The 27,223-nt window shown below is 37.2% G+C and overlaps 1 protein-coding gene across 4 annotated transcripts in view; it reads left to right on the forward strand.

The window, feature by feature from the left end:
* Positions 1–23,369, forward strand: part of LOC132546288 (sodium-dependent glucose transporter 1B-like) — a 51,275-nt gene extending 27,906 nt beyond the window's left edge. Inside the window, exons 2-5 of one of the 4 annotated variants that reach the window (XM_060210000.1) lie at positions 464–528; positions 2,161–2,286; positions 3,397–3,682; positions 5,589–6,980. In XM_060210000.1, coding sequence (XP_060065983.1) covers positions 2,197–2,286; positions 3,397–3,682; positions 5,589–6,748 — 1,536 coding nt within the window. In that variant the 5' untranslated portion in view covers positions 464–528; positions 2,161–2,196 and the 3' untranslated portion in view covers positions 6,749–6,980. Of the gene's footprint in view, positions 1–463; positions 529–2,160; positions 2,287–3,396; positions 3,683–5,588; positions 6,981–11,587; positions 11,710–19,341; positions 19,628–20,863 lie in introns of those variants that run through there. The other 3 variants (XM_060209999.1, XM_060210001.1, XM_060210002.1) reach the window with 3 other exon arrangements.
* The last annotated feature ends 3,854 nt before the right edge of the window (positions 23,370–27,223 follow it).

Consider the following 27,223-nt stretch of genomic DNA (forward strand, 5'->3'; position numbering starts at 1 on the left):
GGAGGAGAGAAGAAATAGATATTATAGATAAGGAAACTTTTATACAATTCATAAATTAAGAATATTAAAACATTATATAATATAGCTCATTCTGAACCAGCAGGCGACAATTGCACCCGGAAAATTAATTGAAAAATTAATAATTATTAATAAATAAAATAAGATAACAACTTCCAATGTAAAGGAATTGTTGATATAGATATTTGGGCCCATATATTATATGTTGTTGATTTTTTTCTGAATTTGGAAAATAACCATACTTGTAATTAAGACACAGAAAAAAAAATCCCTTTAGGTGAATACCTAATGCAAGCTGGGTTATGGCACGGTCGGGGTGTAGTGAGGTCGTCAATGGTTTGTGACAACTTGTGCTAAATCCCGGTCTATGGATAGACTACATGTTGTGTCCAGATCTACTAGAGTTTTATTACGTACGCAACATTAATATATTGTTTCATTGCAGAGTATGGGAAAACACGCCGGAACAACAACATCAAAACAACAACAATAACAACAACATCAAACTAGGTATATCTAATTAGTGACACGATTTTTTAGACCTATAGGTTTCCTGTAATAACCTGACATACAGATTAATAAAATTCCTAAATATCAAACGAAATAAAGATAAATAACTTTATATTATAATACGTGGAAATCTTTGGGATTTAGTTTTAAAGATCACATTATATCCGTACTTTTAGTGTCTTTTTTAGACCCGCGATTAACAAATATATCAGTTAAATTGGGATTTTTTTTAATTATGAACTCAGTTATCCTTATGTCAGTATTGTCACGGCTTTTCAATTGTCTGTTTCGGCAGAAATGAAAGGATGCAAAAAGTAATAAATATATGTGTACCTGATATAGATCTGTCAAAGAATATTGACTGTCTGGGGTTTTTATTCGTGAGTGTGGGGACACAGACATTCTGAGTAAGACCTTTTCCAATCGCAAAATCTTAGATATGTTATTGGCAAGTATTTTCATTACTATATATGATTAGATATCTCCTAAATATTGAATAAATTTGGGTCTGTTTAAAATCAGAAACGATCCTGGTGGGTACATCTCTGTGAGTGTGTTGACATTAAGAAAATATCCTCATAAAAATGACAAGTGTTCCCTTAATAACTATGGTCTGTCAGAAAATGGGTTGTCCTCCCAAAGTTAGATACATGTATAACATAGTAATAGTTCCCAGACGTGTCCCAACAATATGTGTTTTAGAGTGAATAACTGAAGTCGAAATACTTTAATTTTGCGATTTTCACTCAAATAGCATGTGCATTTTTTTTTAATATCAAGAAAAAAGAAGAAACATTTCTTTCCGGTCCTAAACATCGGGGATAGTGTTTAACAAAGTCGGAATTTGCGCATTTGAAATCTGTGTTTTGTGGTAATGATTCGAGGAAGAATCAGCTGTTTGTTTATCTCCAGAACGCATACGCTCGTTGGATCTCGTGAAGTCTCGCGCTTGACCTTTCACGCCCTATTAAGAATTCCAGAGTTATATTTAAAGAGAAGTAGCTTAGCAACAAGAAAGCGTTGACACTATAATTGTTCACACTATAAACCGAATCACGCCGCCAAAAAACGAAGTTCACAGGCATAATTTCTTCAAATTAGCATCTTCCATAAGTAACATAGTGTATGAAATACAAAAGTTCAAGATATAACGTCGGAAGTCATTTCATCGTGAATGATGCCCTTCTCGTAGTCAAACAGGAAGATAAAGGTATTTGGCTAGTCGACTATCAGTAATAAAATATCTACATCCGGTATTTGATTAAGACCACGTCTGGTGATACGCCTACTGATAAAGCGGTCAGGTAAGTTTGACGAAATACAGACAGTTATTTGAAAATCGTTCATATATAGTGTTGCAGCAGTAATCCTGTTTCGTTGACCAAACCACCACAGCAATGTAGCAGTGTACAAATCATTAATATATTTGACCTTGGTATAGATTTTGTTTAGTGTTTGAAGGTCAGAGGAACATATTGATAGTGTCGAGTAATGTTTAAGTCCATTGAAGCATTTGAGAAACACTTGGTGAGGGTACACACCTTTACGGCGATACATTTTCTGTAAATATAAATAGATTGATCAATTCATCAATTCTCTTAATCTATTTATGATCATATGTATGTTATACAGACTGACTAGAAACGGTCAAAGAGGAACAACTCCGAAATGGCGTGTTCACTGGGAAATCGATGCTGCGGATTTCTCAGAAACAAGATAGTTCATTCAATATGCGTATACGCCATGTTTGTCATCATAGTAAGTTTATTTCCAAATTAACTTTGACAGTGAATTCTTCCGACAATATTCTTTGTCAGGTTAGAAGTATTTATTAGTATCACAATGTAAAACATAACCGAGACATGAAGAATTACAAGATCTGGTTCCTTTAAACTATCACACAAAGACGATAAAAATAAATAAATACATAATTGTGCTAATGATTAACTCGTTTGAAGGGACACATCTTTATACAGCACCAATATATATATATATTTGGTAATGTATACTTTTTCTCCTGTACGAAATTAAATCATATTGAAGTAATGCCGAATAGACAGCTGATTCGATATTTTTGTCAATTGCAGTTTGCGAATGATACATATTTATCGCTACATTGATGAAATCTTCAGTTTTGAAATTTCCGAATCCGTATCATACAAAACGTATATCTACATTACAAGAAGAAAAACGGAATATATGCCATCGAATTGGGCACATCACCCTTAAATAAAAAAAAAATGAAATACACAATTATATTGAATTATCGGCTAAAACATCACCCCGTGGAGATTTCAATCAGTTCTGATTTCGCTCAATCGCTTCCTAGGATTCAAAATTTTAGGCTCATAGCATCCAGGACGAGTCTTAGAAGGACGAAATAGCTGTGTGATGCAGTTTCATTTAGGGTTTCGTTACTTCTGATCATAAGTCTGTTTGTATTGTTTCATTGGGTTGTTCGTAGATAACGACACTTAACGCCGCGAAGGCAGAGTCATGAAATTCGAATAGGGAAAATATTATCTGGGTCTCGTTATTCCAAAATATATATGAATTTATCTATTTATTTTATAACAGTTATTGCATCTTATACTGACACTATTGATGGCATTAATGAATGATATCTAATTGTTAGAGGAAGCGGAGTACAGGAGAAAACCCTTACAATGACAGTTGTTTTATTCTCATAGACATAACACTGTAGAGAGTACATATAAACAAATTTCTGACAATAATACATGGTTGGGCAGTTGGACCTTAGTATTGCGAATTAATTATGTTAGTTGTGTTACATAGTTGAATAAAGAATACAATTTTAATCCATTTGGTCTTTCATAATAATGCCGTGTTTTTGTTGTATATTTGCAGGGTTGGATTCGAGGATTGTTCGGACCCGCCTTCATCGATCTGCAGATGATAAGTGGTGTCACATTAACTCTTGGTTCATGGATCACCACCCTGACTTTTATCGGATATGCACTTGGATGCGCATCTGGCGGGTTTTTATATGACAAATTAAACCGAAACTTCCTATATGGTTCAGGCCTTCTCGTGGTAGGGATTGCCACAGCAGCTATCCCTTGGTGTTTCCTCTTTGTGTTAATGGTTGTGGCTCATTTTTGTCAAGGGTTTGCCTCAGGTGTGGCGGACACAGGTACACGTATAATTATCATATAGGTTGTAAATTTACTTAATTAAAAGGGTTCACATCATCACCACTCCTTGATAGAAACAGGGCAAACAGCAATCATTCTATCATTACAATGTCCTTCAGAGTTTGTACAAAAGAGACACAAGTGAATATCGTCTTTTAAAACAATTTTTTAACTCAACATACAATATTCTAATGTAATTAACTTAAAAAACGACGTAAAACAGATGTCGCGGGCTTTGCTTCATTGGTTCGTTAAACATATCAATAACACGTAAAAACAACTTTGAACTTTTAAAGGTATAAACTTGAATAGTCAACACGTTAGGGTAATTTGACAGTGTAATGGAATCGATCCTATACAACAAATGGGTACAGCTTTGTACGATGAGAAGCTGGACGTGTGTGATGATCGCTAGTATTCATGTATCTGGTGGTTCTGTTGTTTACCTTTTATCATTTGGGAACATGACACTTTTTATTTTAATTGACGAAGATTCACATGGCAGAAGTCATCGATGAAACAGAAGATATTTACCCTTCCTGAACACCTGGTCCTTTTCTCCTTGTACTTTATCAGGAGTCTCTGTGTAAATTTGTTCATTTATATTTTGCCTTAGTTGTATCGGTTTGTGTTTGAATTATGATGCTATTTACGTATCGGTATTTTCTGTGTTGTTTTTGTCCCGAAAAAAAACATGCATATGAATGTAGTTTTTGTCGTCATTTGGCTATGCTCTATCCCATTTTAAATTTGTACAGATGTTTCTACTTGTGTGTAGTTTATACATCCTGTATCCCATGTGAGACGATCGTTTACCAGTAAGGGGAGGGAACAACATAAAACACACATTACGATCTTATAAATTATTCTTGAAGAAAAATTGATAACATAATTGCACTTTGCTTCAGGTATACGTAATTATACCCATCCAACTCTAACTCCTTTTTAACATCTTCATTAACAGACCGTTCAACCTGTTTATCTGAATGTTTGGATAAAAATAAAAATAATCTCATATTCAAGAATCCGAACACACGGAGATATTTTCAGGATAACATTGGCCGGTTTTTTGGAGAAACTGACACTTTTCGACTAAGGCCTTGCTATATGAACATGCTTCGACACTTCAGTATTGTTCGTTTGTCACCATTTAGTGGGTACACGAGGCAATCACACGTTCCAGGGATGCAGAGAGCGAAAGTGATTGTAACTCCTGATGTAGTGAGGGTGTGAATGCCCTGTAACACTCATTTGAGAATTAAGAAAATCGAAACTTTAACATTGTGTGTTAAAATTGTATTTACATGACGATGTAATTACACTGAATTGGCTAAAATGACCAATTTACCAATGGCCAGTGTATAGACCCGCGCATAGTAGACACTGTGGTAGTTTAGTCCCTTACGAGTCCTAAAACGACGAATTATATGTAAAATGTAATTTTCATTCATTGTATAGCTGTACTGCATCTAATTCTCAATTTGTATAAAAAGGTACTATTCTCTTGTGTCTTTTGTATATTCTCCCAAGCTTAAATAGATATAACAGTAACAGGCATAGAAAAGGGTATTCACTGTGACACTCACTGCTATCTTTACAAATTCTCCATGTCAATTCTTTAAATGTAATTTTTCTGTAATCCAGAAAGTATTTCTAGCGAACTTAATACATATGCAAATTTCAAGGTCGTGTCTTTCACTGCCGTATACAAAAAAAAAAAATATGGTAGATATATCTCGAAAATTACAGTGGTAGTTGCATGCTTAGTTATCTTAAACAATAGACTATGTTCCTAAAATTACCGAAAGGAAGAAAAAAAATGTTTTTAACTAACATATGTACATTGCAAAGCGTGTTGATTTTATGAAGAAACTGCCGATTAACAAATAACTGTTTTCCTTTCAGTGGGCAACACACAGATGATGAGCATGTGGAGAGAAAAAAAGATGATGTTCTTTTTTGTGGAGTTTTCCTACTCTATCGGTGTGTTTGTAGCTCCAATAATTGTCGCCCCTTTCCTCTCAGATGACGATAACATTAAATATCACGGACACGAGAAAACATCACATAATGTCAGTTTTAGTTCGAACTCATATGATATGTCCTCGATTTCTACAGTACCGAATGATGTTCGATATGAAGTCACCGGGCGACTCTTAAATACTAGTTGGAATAATTCAACATCCGGTAATTTAACCAATTTCAGCGACAATGTCTCCATGGTAACTAGACTATTTGTTCCATATTCAATAAGTGCGATTTTAGCTGTGCTGGTTTCAGTTCCGTTTTATATAAAGTATTTCATGAGAAATTTGGACACGGAAGATGATACTACCCAAGTAGAAGGTGAGGTGAACGGAACTGATAAAACACAGGAAGTGCGACCAAGGGTTTTGCCTCCTAAACTGAAAGCATTTACTCTCATTTTGATATGCATAGTGATATTTCTGGGTTTATCAATAGGCGAAAGTTTTGTGTCTTTCATTGTTGTATATTGTGTAGATGAAGCAGGCTTTTCCCCGGCTGACGGGGCTCTTGTCAGCGCAGTGTCTAACATCGCTTGCATTCTTGCAACAATTGTAGCAGTGTTTGCCTCGCGTTTAAATACATTAGTCTATCTTGGGATCCACATCGTAGGTACGCTTGTTGGCTTCTTAGCTCTGTTGGTTAGTTCCATAACAGAAGTCAGTTTAGGAATATGGATATCCTCGGGAGTTGTGGGATATTTCCGAGCCATGATTTTTTCCTTGGTATTTACTTGGACAAACAATTACATTACACCTACGACCGGAAAAATTTCTTCTTTATTCATGATTTGTACCTGTACCGGGGCTGCGGTGACTCCTCTTCTGCTTGGATGGCTGATGGAGGAATATGATAACCTATGGTTTTGTTACTTGCTTATCATATTAATTGTTTTCGCACTGGTGCTATATATAGTTGGAATGGTTCTTACCAAGTACATTACGACAGTGTACGGCAAAACATTTGATCACGCTGTGATTGAGGATATCTCCCTCACGGAAAAACTTAATAAAGAAGTAGATAGTACTGATGCACACTGAAAGTGATGAACGCTGAAAGCGACATCCAAATACCTAATAACACAGCCGGCAGATGAAACAAAGATGAATGATGGTATACTGGGCATGTAATTTAAACAATGAAAACATGAAATCAAAAGAAATTGTCATATTCTAGGGAAGTTTCGCCCTTGCCCATCCACTTCGTTACTTCATTACGCTTTTTGCTTATTTTATATCCTTATTTTATATAAAATAAATGAGTGAAACTTAACTGTTACGGTGTCATTTTTGTCATTTGACAGGTAGGTGACAGGTTTGTGATAGGTAGGTGACGGGTATGTGACAGGTATGTGACAGATATATGATAAGTTTATGGAAAGTATGTGACATATATATGACAGGTATGTGACAGGTATGTGACAGATATATGATAGGTTTATGGAAAGTATGTGACATATATGACAGGTATGTGACAGATGTGTTACATATTCTTGATAGGTAAGTCACAGGTATATGATAAGTATGTGACAGCTTTATAACAGGTTTGTGACAGGTACGTGACAAGTTAATAACAGGTTTGTGACAGATTTATAACAGATATGTGACAGGTATATAACAGGCTTGTGACAGATTTGTGACAGGTTAATAACAGGTTTGTGACATATTTATAACAAGTATGTGACAGGTTAACAACAGGTTTGTGACAGATTTATAACAGGTATGTGGCAGGTACATAACAGGCTTGTGATAGGTATGTGACAGATTAATAACAGGTTTGTGACAGATTTATAACAAGTATGTGACAGATTAATAACAGGTTTGTGATAGGTATGTGACAGATTAATAACAGGTTTGTGACAGATTTATAACAGGTATGTGGCAGGTACATAACAGGCTTGTGATAGGTATGTGACAGATTAATAACAGGTTTGTGACAGATTTATAACAAGTATGTGACAGATTAATAACAGGTTTGTGACAGATTTATAACAGGTATGTGACATTGGAATTAGACCACAACATCATTGTTATGGCCCTATAAACAGACATAGGAATTAAACCAAAACATCATTGTTATGGCCCTATAAACAGACATAGGAATATACAGTAGACCACAACTTCATTGTTATGGCCCTATAAACAGACATAGGAATTAGCCCACAACATCATTGTTATCGCCCTATAAACAGACATAGGAATTAGCCCACAACATCATTGTTATGGCCCTATAAACAGACATAGGAATATACAGTAGACCACAACATCATTGTTATGGCCCTATAAACAGACATAGGAATATACAGTAGACCACAACATCATTGTTATGGCCCTATAAACAGACATAGGAATTAGCCCACAACATCATTGTTATGGCCCTATAAACAGACATAGGAATATACAGTAGACCACAACATCATTGTTATCGCCCTATAAACAGACATAGGAATTAGCCCACAACATCATTGTTATGGCCCTATAAACAGACATAGGAATATACAGTAGACCACAACATCATTGTTATCGCCCTATAGTAGACCACAACATCATTGTTATGGCCCTATAAACAGACATAGGAATATACAGTAGACCACAACATCATTGTTATCGCCCTATAAACAGACATAGGAATTAGACCACAACATCATTGTTATGGCCCTATAAACAGACATAGGAATATACAGTAGACCACAACATCATTGTTATGGCCCTCTAAACAGACATAGAAATTAGGTTCCTAATAACGCCATCTTAATGTATAAAAATATCTAAAAGTTTACTGGACCACAACAACGGTAGTTGTCTACAAGTATGTTGTTGACAGATCTCCGATACACGGCTGTGGTAAAATTCGGCAGGTAATAACTATTCTATGGAAAATATTTTTTCTGCAACAGTTTTTTCCAATGTTAAAGGAAATAATTATCATTCGCCATTAATATGAAACACGTTTAGTCTGAAAAAATAAAAATAAGACAATTCTTTCTATTTCATTAAACCTCCGCGGAATTACACAGTTTATCCCAGGAAGGCTTGCAGAAACCAAAAGGTAACAGCTTAATGGGTAATATTCTCCAGATATACTTTCTAATTATTGCGTGACACAAAGGAAGAATTAAGAGAATTTCGGGTGTATCAACTTTTCGAATATTTGAATAGAAACGGCATTTCAGCAACACGCAGGAAATAAAACGTTGAAAATATTAATTTCATTCTATTAATAGCATGTCGTAATCTAAACTTAATGCCCGTATACTGTTCGACCTCGTGATCGCTCACCTACCAATATCCGAAACTGATTTTAGTAAGCCTTACGTCACTGCGACGTGTCGAGAAATGTATCTGTAGTGTAAGTATTTGATCGAATAATAAACCAGTTTTGTAAATTATATATATGGAATGTTTGACGTTTAAAGTTATAACTTATATAAATAACTTATCAGATACGGAAATATTATTACGGGTTTTAGACAGACAAACTTACTCCGTCATTGACATCCGGTATTGATTGGGGTCGTGTCTGGACCGCGTTGGGTCGACGTATAGTACACCGCAGTGTTTGAACAGCATGCTGGCCTGGCATACATGTAAGTTACATCATTTTAACTCTCTTTTGATCGTTAACTTGTTTTGTGATCTTTCAACAACTAGAGACACATTGACATGATAATGTTGTCACTTAGAGCTTGTAAGGTAACAGTAAACAGGACCGGACTTTGAACTCGTTTCGGTTTGTGTGTCAACTGTACACACATGCAGTGTAGCCGTAATAATACACATACTACGTATGCCACGAGTTCTGGAATTGTTCACTAAAGAACCATGAGAGAAGTGTGTATCCGAAACAAATGTTTTTTGTTATCGTTTGCTATGATATACGTCATTCTGTGTGTAAACAATATCTCAGGAATTCACATCTGCCTTACTTTGTGTACATGTGTGTGTGTGTGTGTGTGAGGTACTCTGTATTCAACAAACCATCACATTTCCGGAATTTTTTAGTTGTCCATTTCACGCCTTTTGTTACATAATTTTTATATTTTAATAGTTATTGGAAAAAAATAGCAAGAAAACAATATCTCAATTTTAAATACCAATATTTTTGTAGAGTGATCTTTGTATACTTTATACATTGGAAGTAGATTTAGGTTGTTTCTAATTTAAATATGAGTGCCAACAATTTTAAAAATAGGATGGAGTTGTTTTAGGAAACATTGGCAAGAAAATTATATGCTGTTTCATATAAGCTGCCCTTTTCTCACCTGGATTTTTACTTGAGATTTTCCTCTGTTTCTCACAACCTGTCTTCATATGATTGAGATATTAACTAAATGTAAAGAATGTAAAAAAAATACTGAGTAATTAATTTTGACTACATTTAGCAGTAAAACATGTGTAAATAAATAAAATTATTATGTAGGATGATTTAGCACTACACCCAAATATATTCCTAAAAACATTATAACATACAGAGAAAAGCGGCTGAAATAAAACTAGAAAAAAATTGAAATAAAAACAAATATATCTAGATATCTGAAATAGAACTTAAGTATTGGAAATAAAGAGAAATATGTATCATTATTGGTTATTAAAATGACACATTTCTGGGAATTAGTATCAAATCTACTCTATTATCAATGAGAAATAATTCAGATTAATTTCAGATTTCTTTAATTTCGTTAAGTTTTGGCCTAAGGGCCCATCAATAGATTATGTGTACCTAAGCACATGGTACAATGTGTCAGTATAGTCAATAATCTAAAATTTAAGATAATTTAAATAATTGTTATATAAACTTTACAAAATCAGCAATATTACATTCAAAATAAAACAAAAGATTAGACATTCAATCATTTCACAAGATATATCAAATAGGTTTCTTCATACTTAAGGTTATATAGAATAAAATTATTTAAATGGTGACTATTGTTAAAACTTATCCTTGAATATTTATATGTAAAAAGAAAGATCATGAACATAGACTTTAAAAAAATGATTAAAATGTAAGTATTACCAGTTGGTGAGTGAAACAAAAATGCATAAAAAAAGAATGCAAACAGGTGAAGATTTACAGGTAAGTCTACCTGTTGGAATTGATACTACTTTAAAGGTAAATTCTATGATCACCATCAAAACAAACTGTCCTGTAGGGGGTTAAAATCCTGTTTGTCCCAAAACTGAAAAAATCTACGTCCTGTTTGTCCCAAAAACATTATGTACCCAAATAGGGCAGTGTGTTGTTATAACATTGAAGGTACCGGTGTGTGTTGTTTTAAAAGGTGAAAAATTTGTCCAAAATTTTATACCGGTAAACTTACCCAGGTAAACCATAAAGCAATTTGAAAGATTTTGAAAAAATCAAATACAAATATTATTATAACGTTAATTAATATATATGCATGTATGAATAATAAATATGAATTAAATAAAATAATTTAAATAGGATATTAGAAACAAATGATTTTGTTGAAATATTTGCTGAGTCGCTGTTCTTCCACTACCACCACATCACATGGAGGACTGCTGGTTCAACGCCTTGGAGGACCTTGAAGACGTCGACCTACCCGTAGATACAATCACTGACTACATCACCACCCAATGGATAGAAGGAGGCCGACAAGTTTGGAACCACTGTCACAACGATGGACACAGGACCACAAACAACTTGGAAGGATGGCATAGCAAACTCCCTACATGGCTATATTGATCGCCAGAGTTTTGACATGTACAGTTTTGTGACACCTGTCACCAAAACAAAACAAAAATGCATGGAACCCTCACGGATTATATTTAAACTTCCGGTACACACTTGTAGCTCACTGCTGCCTATATCGTCATTTTATCTGTACAAACTATCAAAGAGAGGCTTTTGTATTGCAGATAAGTGAGCGTGTCAGTGGGCCAGCTCGAAAATGGCGTGCTTACAAGGGAAACGATGCAAAACGATCCAGAAACAAAAGATGGTTTACTCCATCTGGGTGTACGCCATGTTCTTCATAATTGTAAGTATTATCATTCCAAGGTCTTGGCAACAGGAAATGTCGACAATAATTTGAAAGGTGATTTGGGAAGAGAAAATGATGGCTAGGTCACACAACGTTACACGATGTGTGCACGATATCTGGCACGAGATGTCTGCACGATATGTCTTCACGATACGATGTATGCAATATATGTAACACGCGATGTCTGTACGATATCTGACACGAGATGTCTGTACGATATCTGACACGAGATGTCTGTACGATATCTGACACGAGATGTCTGCACTATATCTGACACGCGATGTCTGCACTATATCTAACACGAGTTGTCTGTACGATATCTGACACGCGATGTCTGTACGATATCTGACACGAGATGTCTGCACGATTTATGACACGAGATGTCTGCACGATTTCTGACACGAGATGTCTGCACGACATGTCTTCACGATACGATGTCTGCACTATATCTGACACGAGATGTCTGCACTATATCTAACACGAGATGTCTGCACGATATCTGACACGCGATGTCTGCACTATATCTGACACGAGATGTCTGCACGATATGTCTTCACGATACGATGTCTGCACGATATCTGACACGCGATGTCTGCACTATATCTGACCCGAGATGTCTGCACGATATGTCTTCACGATGCGATGTCTGCACTATATCTAACACGAGTTGTCTGTACGATATCTGACACGCGATGTCTGTACGATATCTGACACGAGATGTCTGCACGATTTATGACACGAGATGTCTGCACGATTTCTGACACGAGATGTCTGCACGACATGTCTTCACGATACGATGTCTGCACTATATCTGACACGAGATGTCTGCACTATATCTAACACGAGATGTCTGCACGATATCTGACACGCGATGTCTGCACTATATCTGACACGAGATGTCTGCACGATATGTCTTCACGATACGATGTCTGCACGATATCTGACACGCGATGTCTGCACTATATCTGACCCGAGATGTCTGCACGATATGTCTTCACGATACGATGTCTGCACTATATCTAACACGAGTTGTCTGTACGATATCTGACACGCGATGTCTGTACGATATCTGACACGAGATGTCTGCACGATTTATGACACGAGATGTCTGTACGATATCTGACACGAGATGTCTGCACTATATCTGACACGCGATGTCTGCACTATATCTAACACGAGTTGTCTGTACGATATCTGACACGCGATGTCTGTACGATATCTGACACGAGATGTCTGCACGATTTATGACACGAGATGTCTGCACGATTTCTGACACGAGATGTCTGCACGACATGTCTTCACGATACGATGTCTGCACTATATCTGACACGAGATGTCTGCACTATATCTAACACGAGATGTCTGCACGATATCTGACACGCGATGTCTGCACTATATCTGACACGAGATGTCTGCACGATATGTCTTCACGATACGATGTCTGCACGATATCTGACACGCGATGTCTGCACTATATCTGACCCGAGATGTCTGCACGATATGTCTTCACGATACGATGTCTGCACTATATCTAACACGAGTTGTCTGTACGATATCTGACACGCGATGTCTGTACGATATCTGACACGAGATGTCTGCACGATTTATGACACGAGATGTCTGCACGATTTCTGACACGAGATGTCTGCACGACATGTCTTCACGATACGATGTCTGCACTATATCTGACACGAGATGTCTGCACTATATCTAACACGAGATGTCTGCACGATATCTGACACGCGATGTCTGCACTATATCTGACACGAGATGTCTGCACGATATGTCTTCACGATACGATGTCTGCACGATATCTGACACGCGATGTCTGCACTATATCTGACCCGAGATGTCTGCACGATATGTCTTCACGATACGATGTCTGCACTATATCTAACACGAGTTGTCTGTACGATATCTGACACGCGATGTCTGTACGATATCTGACACGAGATGTCTGCACGATTTATGACACGAGATGTCTGCACGATTTTTGACACGAGATGTCTGCACGACATGTCTTCACGATACGATGTCTGCACTATATCTGACACGAGATGTCTGCACTATATCTAACACGAGATGTCTGCACGATATCTGACACGCGATGTCTGCACTATATCTGACACGAGATGTCTGCACGATATGTCTTCACGATACGATGTCTGCACGATATCTGACACGCGATGTCTGCACTATATCTGACCCGAGATGTCTGCACGATATGTCTTCACGATACGATGTCTTCACTATATCTGACACGAGATGTCTGCACGATAGAAAATTTGCGATCGCCCATCTTTGCGCGTGATATGCGGTTCTATTGCTCACATGTGCGATTCTATCGCTGTCCATAAATAGATTTAGAAATGACGTGAACAAATGTGGGACAGGGTTTATTTAGTTTCTAAATATATACGAGCACAGACGAGTATATTTCCTCATTGAGTCATATACTTATGCACGTGCATCATATTTGTATACATATGTTCATTCAACGGACCTCTCTTTTAGTCTCGGAAATGAATCATCATACCCGCCCAGGAAGGAAATTTTAGTTTCATTACACTTGTATTAATCTTATTTTTCATTTTTTTTTGTAAAGAAAACATATATTCAGGGAAGTTTTAAATTTTGGGTACGGACCTGTGACGTATATTTACAATACGATATATTTTGAGTAAGTTTGTTTAATTTTTTTTTTCAAACAAAAGATGAATGGGTTTGACAAGAGTGGTAAAAAACTTACTTACGTTTTTTTTCAACCAAAATTAATCTATTGTGCAGTAGCCAAAGATGAATTTATACTTACACGATATATAATAGAATGTCGAATTTAACATGAAGTTAGAGAAAAAGGATAGATTAGGATATCACATATGTTTTTGCAGATCTTGTCAGCAAAGGTCTATATAAAACTATTCTGTACACACAAGTATAACTTTCTACCGGGAATTGCATTTCTTCTCGATCACAGTCCGTCATGTTTAGAGGACAGTGGTCCTAAATTCAGTGTTTTGTTTTTTTACACCGGATACACATCAAGTACGAACTTCCCACGTATATTACAACGTACAATATTATAAATTTTATTCAAGTGTCATTTATGACAGCACAAAGTAATAAAACTTTGGTTTATAAACATAAAAGTGTTATCCAGCCGATATCGGTTTATGAGACTTTGCTAAAGAAGTATGAGCTTTAAACAGAGTAAAGTAATAATGTAACATTATTAAGTACGTAGAAACAGACGCCGGAATCAAGCGTTGAGAAGACCGTCGTAGTTAATGAAAGCTGGATATCCGCCATTTGAATTGAAGAAAAAGATCAATGATAGATAGGAAAATTGGATGAAACACACGAAGCCTCATTAAAAGTATGACTTCTAATATTACTTAAACTGTACAATGGAAAATTAATGGTCTTCCATTCGACAACATTCAAAAAGGCGTGTTCGTGTATCGACCGATCTCTATGGAAGGGGCAGATAACCCGTACAGAGTCGGGATAAGGCACTCCTGTAGGATCTTTACTGGACGTAACACAATGATTGTAAATCAGATCTTTCTTAAAGCGTCGATAAGTTCGTAATTTGTTTCAATTCATTCCTTTACCTAACCGGAGTTTTGTACATGATGTATGCTTAGGACAATATAAAGCTCCCCATGAGTTCCCTCGCCTAGACTATCATTTATAAATCTTGTATAGAAGCCATCCAGTGTCAACGTTCTAAAGCCGAACATAGTGACGAAAAATTTCCATCCTTTGCTAAAATACCCATGCTATCCATCCCATATCTCCTGTAGTCCTGATGTCCATCTTTCATTCTTTTTTTGGAAAGTTTCGGCATTTTTAGAAGAAAAAAAACCTGTGTTTACCTCCAAATTCCATTTTTTTGATACATGCACACAGACTAATATTTATTACAGTCCTTCTGTCTGGAGTTTCGGTCAGTAAGGCTAAATCACCGCATACACTAACAGAAAAGTCCTGATTATTTGTAATTCAATACGAGAGCAATTATCCATTATGGAATTAATTTCAAAGACATTTACACACAGGGAAAATATCACTGGCAGTATGGTATACACTTTAAAGAGACATGACCTTTTAGTACAGCATTGACTCTAACTATCATTGTGTTTAACACGTGACTTAACACAGGTGTGTAATATTTTGAAAAAAATACCGTAATTTATCAATTTTCAATATAATATAGACCCGTCTACAATGTCAAAAGCTTTACTAAAGTCAATGAAGCAACAATGCAGTCTTTTTATCTTTCTTAATGCATTGTTACATAATGACTAAGAAGTTTTGAAATGCATCACCAGCGGAGATTCTATTTTTCAAAATCTGCGTATGACAAAATACTATACTGTTTTTCACATGTTGATTTTCTATTAGTTAAAAAATACTTAATAGTTTCACAAAATAACGCAAATGTCAACTTCCACGATGATTTTTTTAAAGATCCTTAACATCACATTTCTTTAAAAGATTGGGACAAAGATTCTAGGAAGGGCTCTGGTCTATGAATAACATTGAAAAGACGCCCATAAAAAACAAGGCAAAATGTATATCTTTACACTGGATTAAAAAAAATCATTTGAAATTAGATCTTCGCTTCAACTCTGAGTTGGCTTTAACTTTCAAATGGCTTTCGCAATTTGATCTCTACTGATAATAGAATCCAGTGTTTCATATACCGCTTGTTTTCCCCCCAAAGCCAGGTTTAAAAAGTCCTGATCTTTACTGTGCTGCTGTCCGTTGACTTCTGAGTCTTCTCTCCGCTACTTCCATAAAATAACTCAACAAGCATATGTGTATATGTGTCGTACTAGCGTGCCCGTGTGTTAGCAGCCGGCGTTTAATGTTTAATAAAAACGCAAACAATCAATGTCAAAATCTCGCTCCTAATGACTATTAAATTGTTACATGAAGTTTTGAAATTTAATGATTAAAAAAACTAATATACTTACTATCAGCCAACACCTGGCGTCCAGGGAAAAACAGGAGACAGTCCCTGGAAATCTATATTTAAGGACAGGGAAAATATACAGGTAAACCTATGAGTAACGGTTTACCTGTGCTATATAGGAAAATATTTCTTTTTGTGGCATAATATAAGAATAGAATCAATTCAAATTATGAATATTTGAAAAACATAGAAAAAATAATGCTGTGTCTGGCGAACGTGTTCCCGTGCGCATGGAACGTGCAAACACGATATCAAACGGTGTCATTATAGACAAATAATTCCCCCTGTACTGGCGAAACGTGGGAATATTTAATTATATGATTCCTACGACGGCCGACTGAGGCCTACCAAAATGAAAGGAGCGTTCATATCTTTTTACTATATTACAAATTTCTTCTATTTATTTATCGCAAGGACCAAAAAGATGTGAAAATCACTTCTTTGTGCACAATCGTTAGTAAACTATCATAAAAACAATATTGGATGAAAGCAGGAAAAAAGTCATTACTTTGCTTTTGTATACTTCTGTACTACAATAATAGCGGAGACGAGCCACGGTACAGAAACCGTAGCCATAAGGTTACCCCAGTATGACAAAATTACATCCTGATCAGACTGTCATTACCAACAGCGGCATTTTATCTTATGTAATGTATGTTATACACGGGTGTGTTGTAATGGTTCTCGGCTTGTGTATTTAACTAACGCCCCCTCTCCAAACAAAACCCCAAACAAACAAAGACAAAAATAAAAATAACCCGACAACATGGTATACTACAGCCCCAGAAACATACATGTATTGTATTATACTGCACATAATGCTACCTAAGTCCCAAGAAGCATCGTTACCAAGTACATGCCCAAGTGGTCTGTTAACTTGATGACACCAATAAAGTTGTATAACACGCTAGTTTTGAAATCCTGATGATGAATATATATTAATGCATTACAGATTAAATTTTTTTTTAATATATCGTTTTTTATTTCTTACGCCGCTTATTTGAATTAGTACATGAATATCCTGGTACCAAAACTATTTATAAAAAGTAATTTAGGACATGTATACTGGTGTTCTGAAAACGTCGATGGGGTCCTAAAAGCGACAAGAGTACATTCAATCTAAGACAACATAAATTGATAAACAGTCTACCGTTTTGGGGTTTAATTACACATCTTTTTGATTTTAGGAAACACGATAAGAAACTTTTACGATTCTCGATTTATCTTTAAATTGGAAATACCGGAAATATACCGATGTTCTTTTAACTCCTTTGGGGACACAGTTCTAACTACTTTTCTTCAGACGTGGTTTATGAAATTTACGTCTTGTTTTGACGTTGTATTCGGAGATTCGAGCATGGCTTATAATAAGATTTCCTTTCTGATGATGATTTTTTATTTCCAAAAGTACCAGATTGACAGTATCAATGACCTTGATCCGTATCATGTCACGTGATGTAAATCACCAATGACTTTTATTGAATCCGTTCTGCACGAGTGGAAGTTTTTTTCATTTAAGATATCAGACACACTGACGATATCAAAATACCCAACCTTTTCGAATTGCACTCAACCACCTTACCCCACGAACATGTCATAGCAAAATAGAATTGATTTCAGGAGAAAAAAACCCGACCAATCGAAGGCTGATACGTGTCTTTTGAAGATTACAAACCCAACTTTAAAGCCAATACAATATACCGATATGTGACCTCAATATATTTATTTGATGCACATCAACGGATCAAATTAGTCTTTTGTCTTGTCCACAATGTGTCGCACATGGAACCTTCAATTCTATCATGACATGTTCCAAGAATGCAGAGAGCGAAAACCCGTGGAGGATGCGAACTTCCAAACGGCGAAAAGCATGTCCATTTTCATAAACAAATTTACCAGTTACCATACGAAAGTTAACAACAGATAAACATTCTACAAATAATCAGTAACCAAACTTGGTCTTACTGTGTCTACTCCTGAAGTAAAGTCTATGTTTAATCCATACCAAGCGTTAATATATTTGGCTTAAGTAGAAAATATTGACCAGGACAGAACCGCACATCTGTTCGAGAGAAAAGCACACCGTGAGCACAATTGTGCGATTGCGAATTTCGTCCAGTTTTCCTATCGTGCATACTTCGTGTAGATATCGTCCGCACATCTTGTAACGTTGGGCAATCCCACAGCTGTAGATGGTATAGCTGTTTCGTCCGTCTAGGATACTTAAGTGAAGCTGAGGATGAAAATTGTGAAAGCCTAGATGGTCGAAATAAATGTCAACATGAAGACGAGGAGGTGCATTAATCCTAAAATGAAATAACTCATTATTTTCAATTTTGAATTTGTATTTCCTGAACCGTGTAACTATCTGAATGAATTGAAAATGTGCCATCAGGTTTCAGCGTCTGTAACCTGCAATCTTTAAGATCGTAAAAGATAAACAATTGAATCGCACCCTTTTCAATATAAAAAGTAATTTGTCTTACAACTGTATTATTTAATACAATGTAAATATACATTTTTTTATTAGTTTAGTGTTGGTTTCTTTATCAAACGTTAATAAACAAGTAAAAGACAGAAAAGTACTGCAAGAGGACAGAGCCTTCACCAATTAAATACCAGTAATTAATAACACTTTGTTTTTGAAGGGTTGGATTCGTGGGCTGTTTGGACCATCGTTTATTGATATACAACTTATAAGTAACGTCACGCTGAAACTCGGTTCATGGATATCTACAGTGAATTTCATTGGTTATGCCATTGGATGTCTTTCCGGGGGCTTTTTATATGACAAAATAAGCAGGAACTTCATGTATGCTATAGGCCTTCTCCTAATAGGAATTGTAACAGCTGGAATCCCTTGGTGTTTCCTGTTTGTTTTGATGGCTGCCGCTCACTTTTGCCAGGGATTTTCGTCAGGTTTAGTAGATACAGGTAAAACATTTGTTTGTGTAGCAAACACATCAACGAAGCATTTCCGAAACATTTTCTTTGGGTGGTTACGTCCTAAGTAGACTGTTGTCGGCATCCAACAGGTAAAATGAAAACACAAGTCTTATTCATTAAGCTACTGAAGGTCGCCTTACATCATAACTAGACAAGGTTACATGATAATCTGCACAGTCTCATCTTGACAAAGACATAATGTAACTTGTTAAGACATGTCATCTTGTCAAGCCAAGAACATTAAGTTTTGAACTCTTCGGTATACTGCGAACATGTGGGTACTAATGTTACCTCTTAAAGGCTGAGATATTTCATCCATGTTAGCACGTACAATGCGTGGTTAGTCCTATGTCGGTATACTGCGAACAGGTGGGTACTAATGCTACCTGTTACAGGCTGTGATATTTCAGCCACATGTAGCACGTACAAGGCGTGGTTAGCCCTGTGTCGGTATACTGCGAACAGGTGGGTACTAATGTTGCCTCTTACAGGCTGTGATGTTTCAGCCATATGTTGAACGTACAAGGCGTGGTTAGCCCTGTGTCGGTATACTGCGAACAGGTGGGTACTAATGTTGCCTCTTACAGGCTGTGATATTTCAGCCATATGTGGAACGTACAAGGCGTGGTTAGCCCTGTGTCGGTATACTGCGAACAGGTGGGTACTAATGTTGCCTCTTACAGGCTGTGATGTTTCAGCCATATGTGGAACGTACAAGGCGTGGTTAGCCCAATCTCGGTATACTGCGAACAGGTGGGTACTAATGCTACCTCTTACAAGCTGTGATATTTCAGCCATATGTAGCACATACAAGGCATGGTTAGCCCTATGTCGGTATACTGCGAACAGGTGGGTACTAATGCTACCTCTTACAAGCTGTGATATTTCAGCCATATGTAGCACATACAAGGCATGGTTAGCCCTATATCGGTATACTGCGAACAGGTGGGTACTGATGCTACATCTTACAGGCTGTGATATTTCGGAATATTGACTATATCATTCACGAAACCGTCTTCATATAATCCTGGCTGTTGCTAATACAATAGAATGAATAAATGTATATATATATCAAGAAACATTATTATGATGAAATTAAATTTATTCTTCCGGATATACTGTATTCATTACTAGGTTGAATTGAAATGTACTTTTCACCTTTATGTCATTTGTTCAACACTTATGAAAACACGACCATTAACATTGAAATGTCTTCTTTTTCAGTGGGTAATGCAGAAATGATGCACATATGGAGGGACAATAAGATGATGTACTTTTCCATGGAGTTTTCGTACTCTATCGGTGTGTTTTTAGCTCCCATTGTTGTCGCTCCATTCCTTTCAGATGTCGGCAATGCCGATTCGCTGTATCACAATAACAACGGATCGTTACATAACGTCACCATAAACTCCTATCTCCAGGATGTCTCGTCCACTTCAGAGGGTACGAGCGACATCCATTTCCACACCGTTAGTATGGTTGATAACACGTCCGTAAATTTACCTTATAGGAATGGGACTGATTACAACGAGGGTCACATCTTGATTTCTCGGCTGTTTGTGCCGTATACGATTAGTGCGGTTTTGGCCATTCTAGCGTCACTGCCATTTATAGCCAGGTATTTTCGAAGTATTGTAGAAACTAATAAAAACAACGCACAAACGGATGGTCACGACGAAATGGCGGAAGATAGACCATCTTCACCAGAAGAAGGAAAAGCTAGACGTTTGCCGATTCATTTAAAAGTAGTTTGTCTCGCCCTAATAGGAAGTTTGATGTTCATAAGTCTATGTGTAGGAGAAGGTTTTATGTCTTTCATAGTAGTGTACTGTGTAGATGCAGCGGGATTTTCGCCATCTGATGGAGCTCTTCTGAGCGCCGTGTCTAACGTATGCTGTATTGCTGCAATAGTCGTAGCCATGCTTGCCTCGCGTGTGAATACGTTATTTTTACTAGGAGTTCATATCTGCGGAGTTCTAGCAGGTATCCTAGGTCTGTTGATTTCTTCTTTAAAACGTGCAGATATAGGAATATGGATAACGGCAGCAGCTGTGGGCTACTTTAGATCTATGATATTTTCATTAGTTTTCACATGGACTAATACCTACATCACGCCTACGACGGGAAAGATTTCCTCGCTTTACATGGTATGTACTTGTACCGGATCTGCCGTGGTTCCCCTCTTGCTTGGTTGGCTAATGGAGGAATATAGTGACTTATGGTTCTGTTACCTACTTCTTATATTAAGTGTGTGTTCACTACTCTTGTATATTCTAGGGTTGTTCCTCACAAAGTACGTTACAACACTATACGGAAAGACATTCGATAGAACTGTTGTGTACGATATATCCTTGACAGAGAGTCTAAACAAGGAACATGATAGAACTGTTGTGTACGATATACCCATGACGGAAAGTCTAAACAAGGAACATAAATCGGATCCATTGTGATAGTGATTTCGAGGAACATAGGATGTGGCTATATCAAAAATGTACATGTGCGTTGTGCCAACATATATTTACATGTTACTTCTGTAACTTGTGTACTTACGTTTTTACTAGCAACCGTAGTGTTTTTTATAAGGCACATAAAAAATCACCGGTCGCCATAGTAACTCGCATCATCTCCATGATATAGTGGACACTTTATAACAGTGATGCAGCAACTGGCAGTATAACATATAATTGCACAAGAAAGCTTTAAAAGAAAAATTATTTCAGGGACATACATATATATTCGTATCGATGACCGTGCTAAATTTGAGACTTCAACTTACAGTAAAAAATATTAAGGTTTCAAATGAAAAAAACAACGATCTGGAAAATAGTGATAAGAGAGAGAGCGATGTTGAAACTTTCAGTATATTCCAATAATATCGTATATTTTTATGCCCCCGGATCGAAAGATCGGGGGATATTGTTTTTGTGATGTCTGTTTGTCTGTTGTTATCTTTCATAATTGGCATGTGTGTTTCTTTTGGCAAGACATTTCCGACGGTACCAAAATGATTTACCATATGACCTTGAACGTCGCCTTTGACCTACTTTTGAAACATTTTGACATTTGTCATAAGTATTGCATAGTGAGTGGTAGGGCTTTCCTATTTGGTATGTATTTTCCCTGTGACGAAACCTTTCCGGTGGTACAAACTTCTTTGACCATGTGATTTTGACATGTGACCTATATTTGAAAAAAAAAATTGGCTGTAGCTATTGCACAATAATAGGTAGGGGTTTTCATATTTACATTTATGTTCGTTGTCACAAGACAAATCGGGTGGTACTAACAATTTTCACCGTGTGACTTTGAACGTAACCATTGACCTACATTTGTAAAAAAAAAATGTATTGGCCTTAACTATTGTCATAAGAGGTATGCTTTCATATATTGTCCTTGTTGCAAGACCTTTCCGGCTGTACTTAAATTGTTGACCATGTGACTTTAAACATCACTGTTGACCTACATTTGAAAATATTTATCATTGACCATAACTATTCTATTAAGAGATCACACATTGTCATGTGTGTTCCTTGTGAAATAACCTTTCCGGTGGTACCAAAACTTTGGACCATGTGACCTTAAAAGTCACCTTTGACCTACATTTGTAAAAGGTTATCATTGGCCATAACTATTGCTTTCATATTATGACAAGACAAATTTTTGACCATGTGATTTTGATTTTGTTGCAACCGAGGGTATAGCGTTTCATGAATATATATTGTTTATTGTTTGCCATGAGTTTTTAAGAATTTTAAGATTAAATGTTTACACTTTTATTTTTGTAAGTGCGTTTTTCTGTTTTTGTTTGCCTTCAAATGACCCTTATTTTCGATTGAAAGTTAAATAACATAAACTCACAACCATAACAATTACATCGATCATTTTATCTGCAGAACCAGGAACTGACTCGTATGATGTATTGATCTATCTATGTTAGACCATCACTCCCTGATCTATGTTTATATGTTAGACATTGTTAGACCATCACTCCCTGATCTATCTATGTTAGACCATCACTCCCAGATCTATCTATGTCGGACCATCACTCCCTGATCTGTTAGACCACCACTCCCTGATCTATCTATGTTAGACCATCACTCCCTGATCTATGTTAGACCACCACTTCCTCATCTATCTATGTTAGACCATCACTCCCTGATCTATGTTAGACCATCACTCCCTGATCTATGTTAGACCATCAATCCCTGATCTATGTTAGTTAGATCTATGTCGGACCATCACTCCCTGATCTATCTATGTTAGACCATCACTCCCTGATCTATGTTAGACCATCACTCCCAGATCTGTGTTAGACCATCACTCCCTGATCTATGTTAGACCATCACTCCCTGATCTATGTTAGACCATCACTCCCTGATCTATGTTAGACCATCACTCCCTGATCTATGTTAGACCATCACTCCCTGATCTATGTTAGACCATCACTTCCTCATTTATCTATGTTAGACCACCACTCCCTGATCTATCTATGTTAGACCATCACTCCCTGATCTATCTATGTTAGACCATCACTCCCTGATCTATCTATGTTAGACCATCACTCCCTGATCTATGTTAGACCATCACTCCCTGATCTATCTATGTTAGACCATCACTCCCTGATCTATGTTAGACCATCACTCCCTGATCTATCTATGTTAGACCATCACTCACCATCACTCCCTGATCTATGTTAGACCATCACTCCCTGATCTATGTTAGACCATCACTCCCTGATCTATGTTAGACCATCACTCCCTGATCTATGTTAGACCATCACTCCCTGATCTATGTTAGACCATCACTCCCTGATCTATCTATGTTAGACCATCACTCCCTGATCTATCTATGTTAGACCACCACTCCCTGATCTATCTATGTTAGACCATCACTCCCTGATCTATCTATGTTAGACCATCACTCCCTGATCTATGTCAGACCACCACTCCCTGATCTATCTATGTTAGAACATCACTCCCTGATCTATGTTAGACCATCACTCCCTGATCTATCTATGTTAGACCATCACTCCCTGATCTATCTATGTTAGACCATCACTCCCTGATCTATCTATGTTAGACCATCACTCCCTGATCTATCTATGTTAGACCACCACTCCCTGATCTATCTATGTTAGACCATCACTCCCTGATCTATGTTAGACCATCACTCCCTGATCTATGTTAGACCATCACTCCCTGATCTATCTATGTTAGACCATCACTCCCTGATCTATCTATGTTAGACCATCACTCCCTGATCTATGTTAGACCATCACTCCCTGATCTATGTTAGACCATCACTCCCTGATCTATGTTAGACCATCACTCCCTGATCTGTGTTAGACCATCACTCCCTGATCTATGTAAGACCACCACTCCCTGATCTATGTTAGACCATCACTCCCTGATCTATGTTAGACCATCACTCCCTGATCTATGTTAGACCATCACTCCCTGATCTATCTATGTTAGACCATCACTCCCTGATCTATGTTAGACCATCACTCCCTGATCTATCTTAGACCATCACTCCCTGATCTATCTATGTTAGACCATCACTCCCTGATCTATCTATGTTAGACCATCACTCCCTGATCTATCTATGTTAGACCATCACTCCCTGATCTATCTATGTTAGACCATCACTCCCTGATCTATGTTAGACCATCACTCCCTGATCTATCTATGTTAGACCATCACTCCCTGATCTATGTTAGACCTTCACTCCCTGATCTATGTTAGACCATCACTCCCTGATCTATCTATGTTAGACCATCACTCCCTGATCTATGTTAGACCATCACTCCCTGATCTATGTTAGACCATCACTCCCTGATCTATGTTAGACCATCACTCCCTGATCTATGTTAGACCATCACTCCCTGATCTATCTATGTTAGACCATCACTCCCTGATCTATCTATGTTAGACCATCACTCCCTGATCTATCTATGTTAGACCATCACTCCCTGATCTATGTTAGACCATCACTCCCTGATCTATGTTAGACCATCACTCCCTGATCTATGTTAGACCATCACTCACTGATCTATGTTAGACCATCACTCCCTGATCTATCTATGTTAGACCATCACTCCCTGATCTATCTATGTTAGACCATCACTCCCTGATCTATGTTAGACCATCACTCCCTGATCTATGTTAGACCATCACTCACTGATCTATCTATGTTAGACCATCACTCCCTGATCTATGTTAGACCATCACTCCCTGATCTATGTTAGACCATCACTCACTCATCTATCTATGATAGACAGCCACTCCCTGATCTATCTTTGTACTACCAACACTCCCTGATCTATCTATGTCGCACCATCACTCCCCGATCTATGTTAGACCATCACTCCCTGATCTATGTTAGACCATCACTTCCAGATCTATCTATGTTAGACCATCACTCCCTGATCTATCTATGTTAGACCTTCACTCCCTGATCTATGTTAGATCATCACTTCCTGATCTATGTCAGACCATCACTCCCTGATCTGTCTATGTTAGACCATCACTCCCAGATCTATCTATGTCGGACCATCACTCCCTGATCTGTTAGACCACCACTCCCTGATCTATCTATGTTAGACCATCACTCCCTGATCTATGTTAGACCATCACTCCCTGATCTATCTATGTTAGACCATCACTCCCTGATCTATCTATGTTAGACCATCACTCCCTGATCTATGTTAGACCATCACTCCCTGATCTATCTATGTTAGACCATCACTCCCTGATCTATGTTAGACCATCACTCACTGATCTATCTATGTTAGACCATCACTCCCTGATCTATCTATGTTAGACCATCACTCCCTGATCTATCTATGTTAGACCATCACTCCCTGATCTATGTTAGACCATCACTCCCTGATCTATGTTAGACCATCACTCCCTGATCTATCTATGTTAGACCATCACTCCCTGATCTATGTTAGACCATCACTCCCTGATCTATCTATGTTAGACCATCACTCCCTGATCTATCTATGTTAGACCATCACTCCCTGATCTATCTATGTTAGACCATCACTCCCTGATCTATCTATGTTAGACCATCACTCCCTGATCTATCTATGTTAGACCATCTATGTTAGACCATCACTCCCTGATCTATCTATGTTGACCATCACTCTATCTATGTTAGACCATCACTCCCTGATCTATCTATGTTAGACCATCACTCCCTGATCTATGTTAGACCATCACTCCCTGATCTATCTATGTTAGACCATCACTCCCTGATCTATCTATGTTAGACCATCACTCCCTGATCTATGTTAGACCATCACTCCCTGATCTATGTTAGACCATCACTCCCTGATCTATCTATGTTAGACCATCACTCCCTGATCTATGTTAGACCATCACTCCCTGATCTATCTATGTTAGACCATCACTCCCTGATCTATCTATGTTAGACCATCACTCCCTGATCTATCTATGTTAGACCATCACTCCCTGATCTATCTATGTTAGACCATCACTCCCTGATCTATCTATGTTAGACCATCACTCCCTGATCTATGTTAGACCATCACTCCCTGATCTATCTATGTTAGACCAT

Source organism: Ylistrum balloti, unplaced genomic scaffold (assembly GCF_031769215.1).
Source record: "Ylistrum balloti isolate Yb309-2 unplaced genomic scaffold, AGI_CSIRO_Ybal_v1 Utg369882, whole genome shotgun sequence".
Lineage (NCBI taxonomy): Eukaryota > Metazoa > Mollusca > Bivalvia > Pectinida > Pectinidae > Ylistrum > Ylistrum balloti.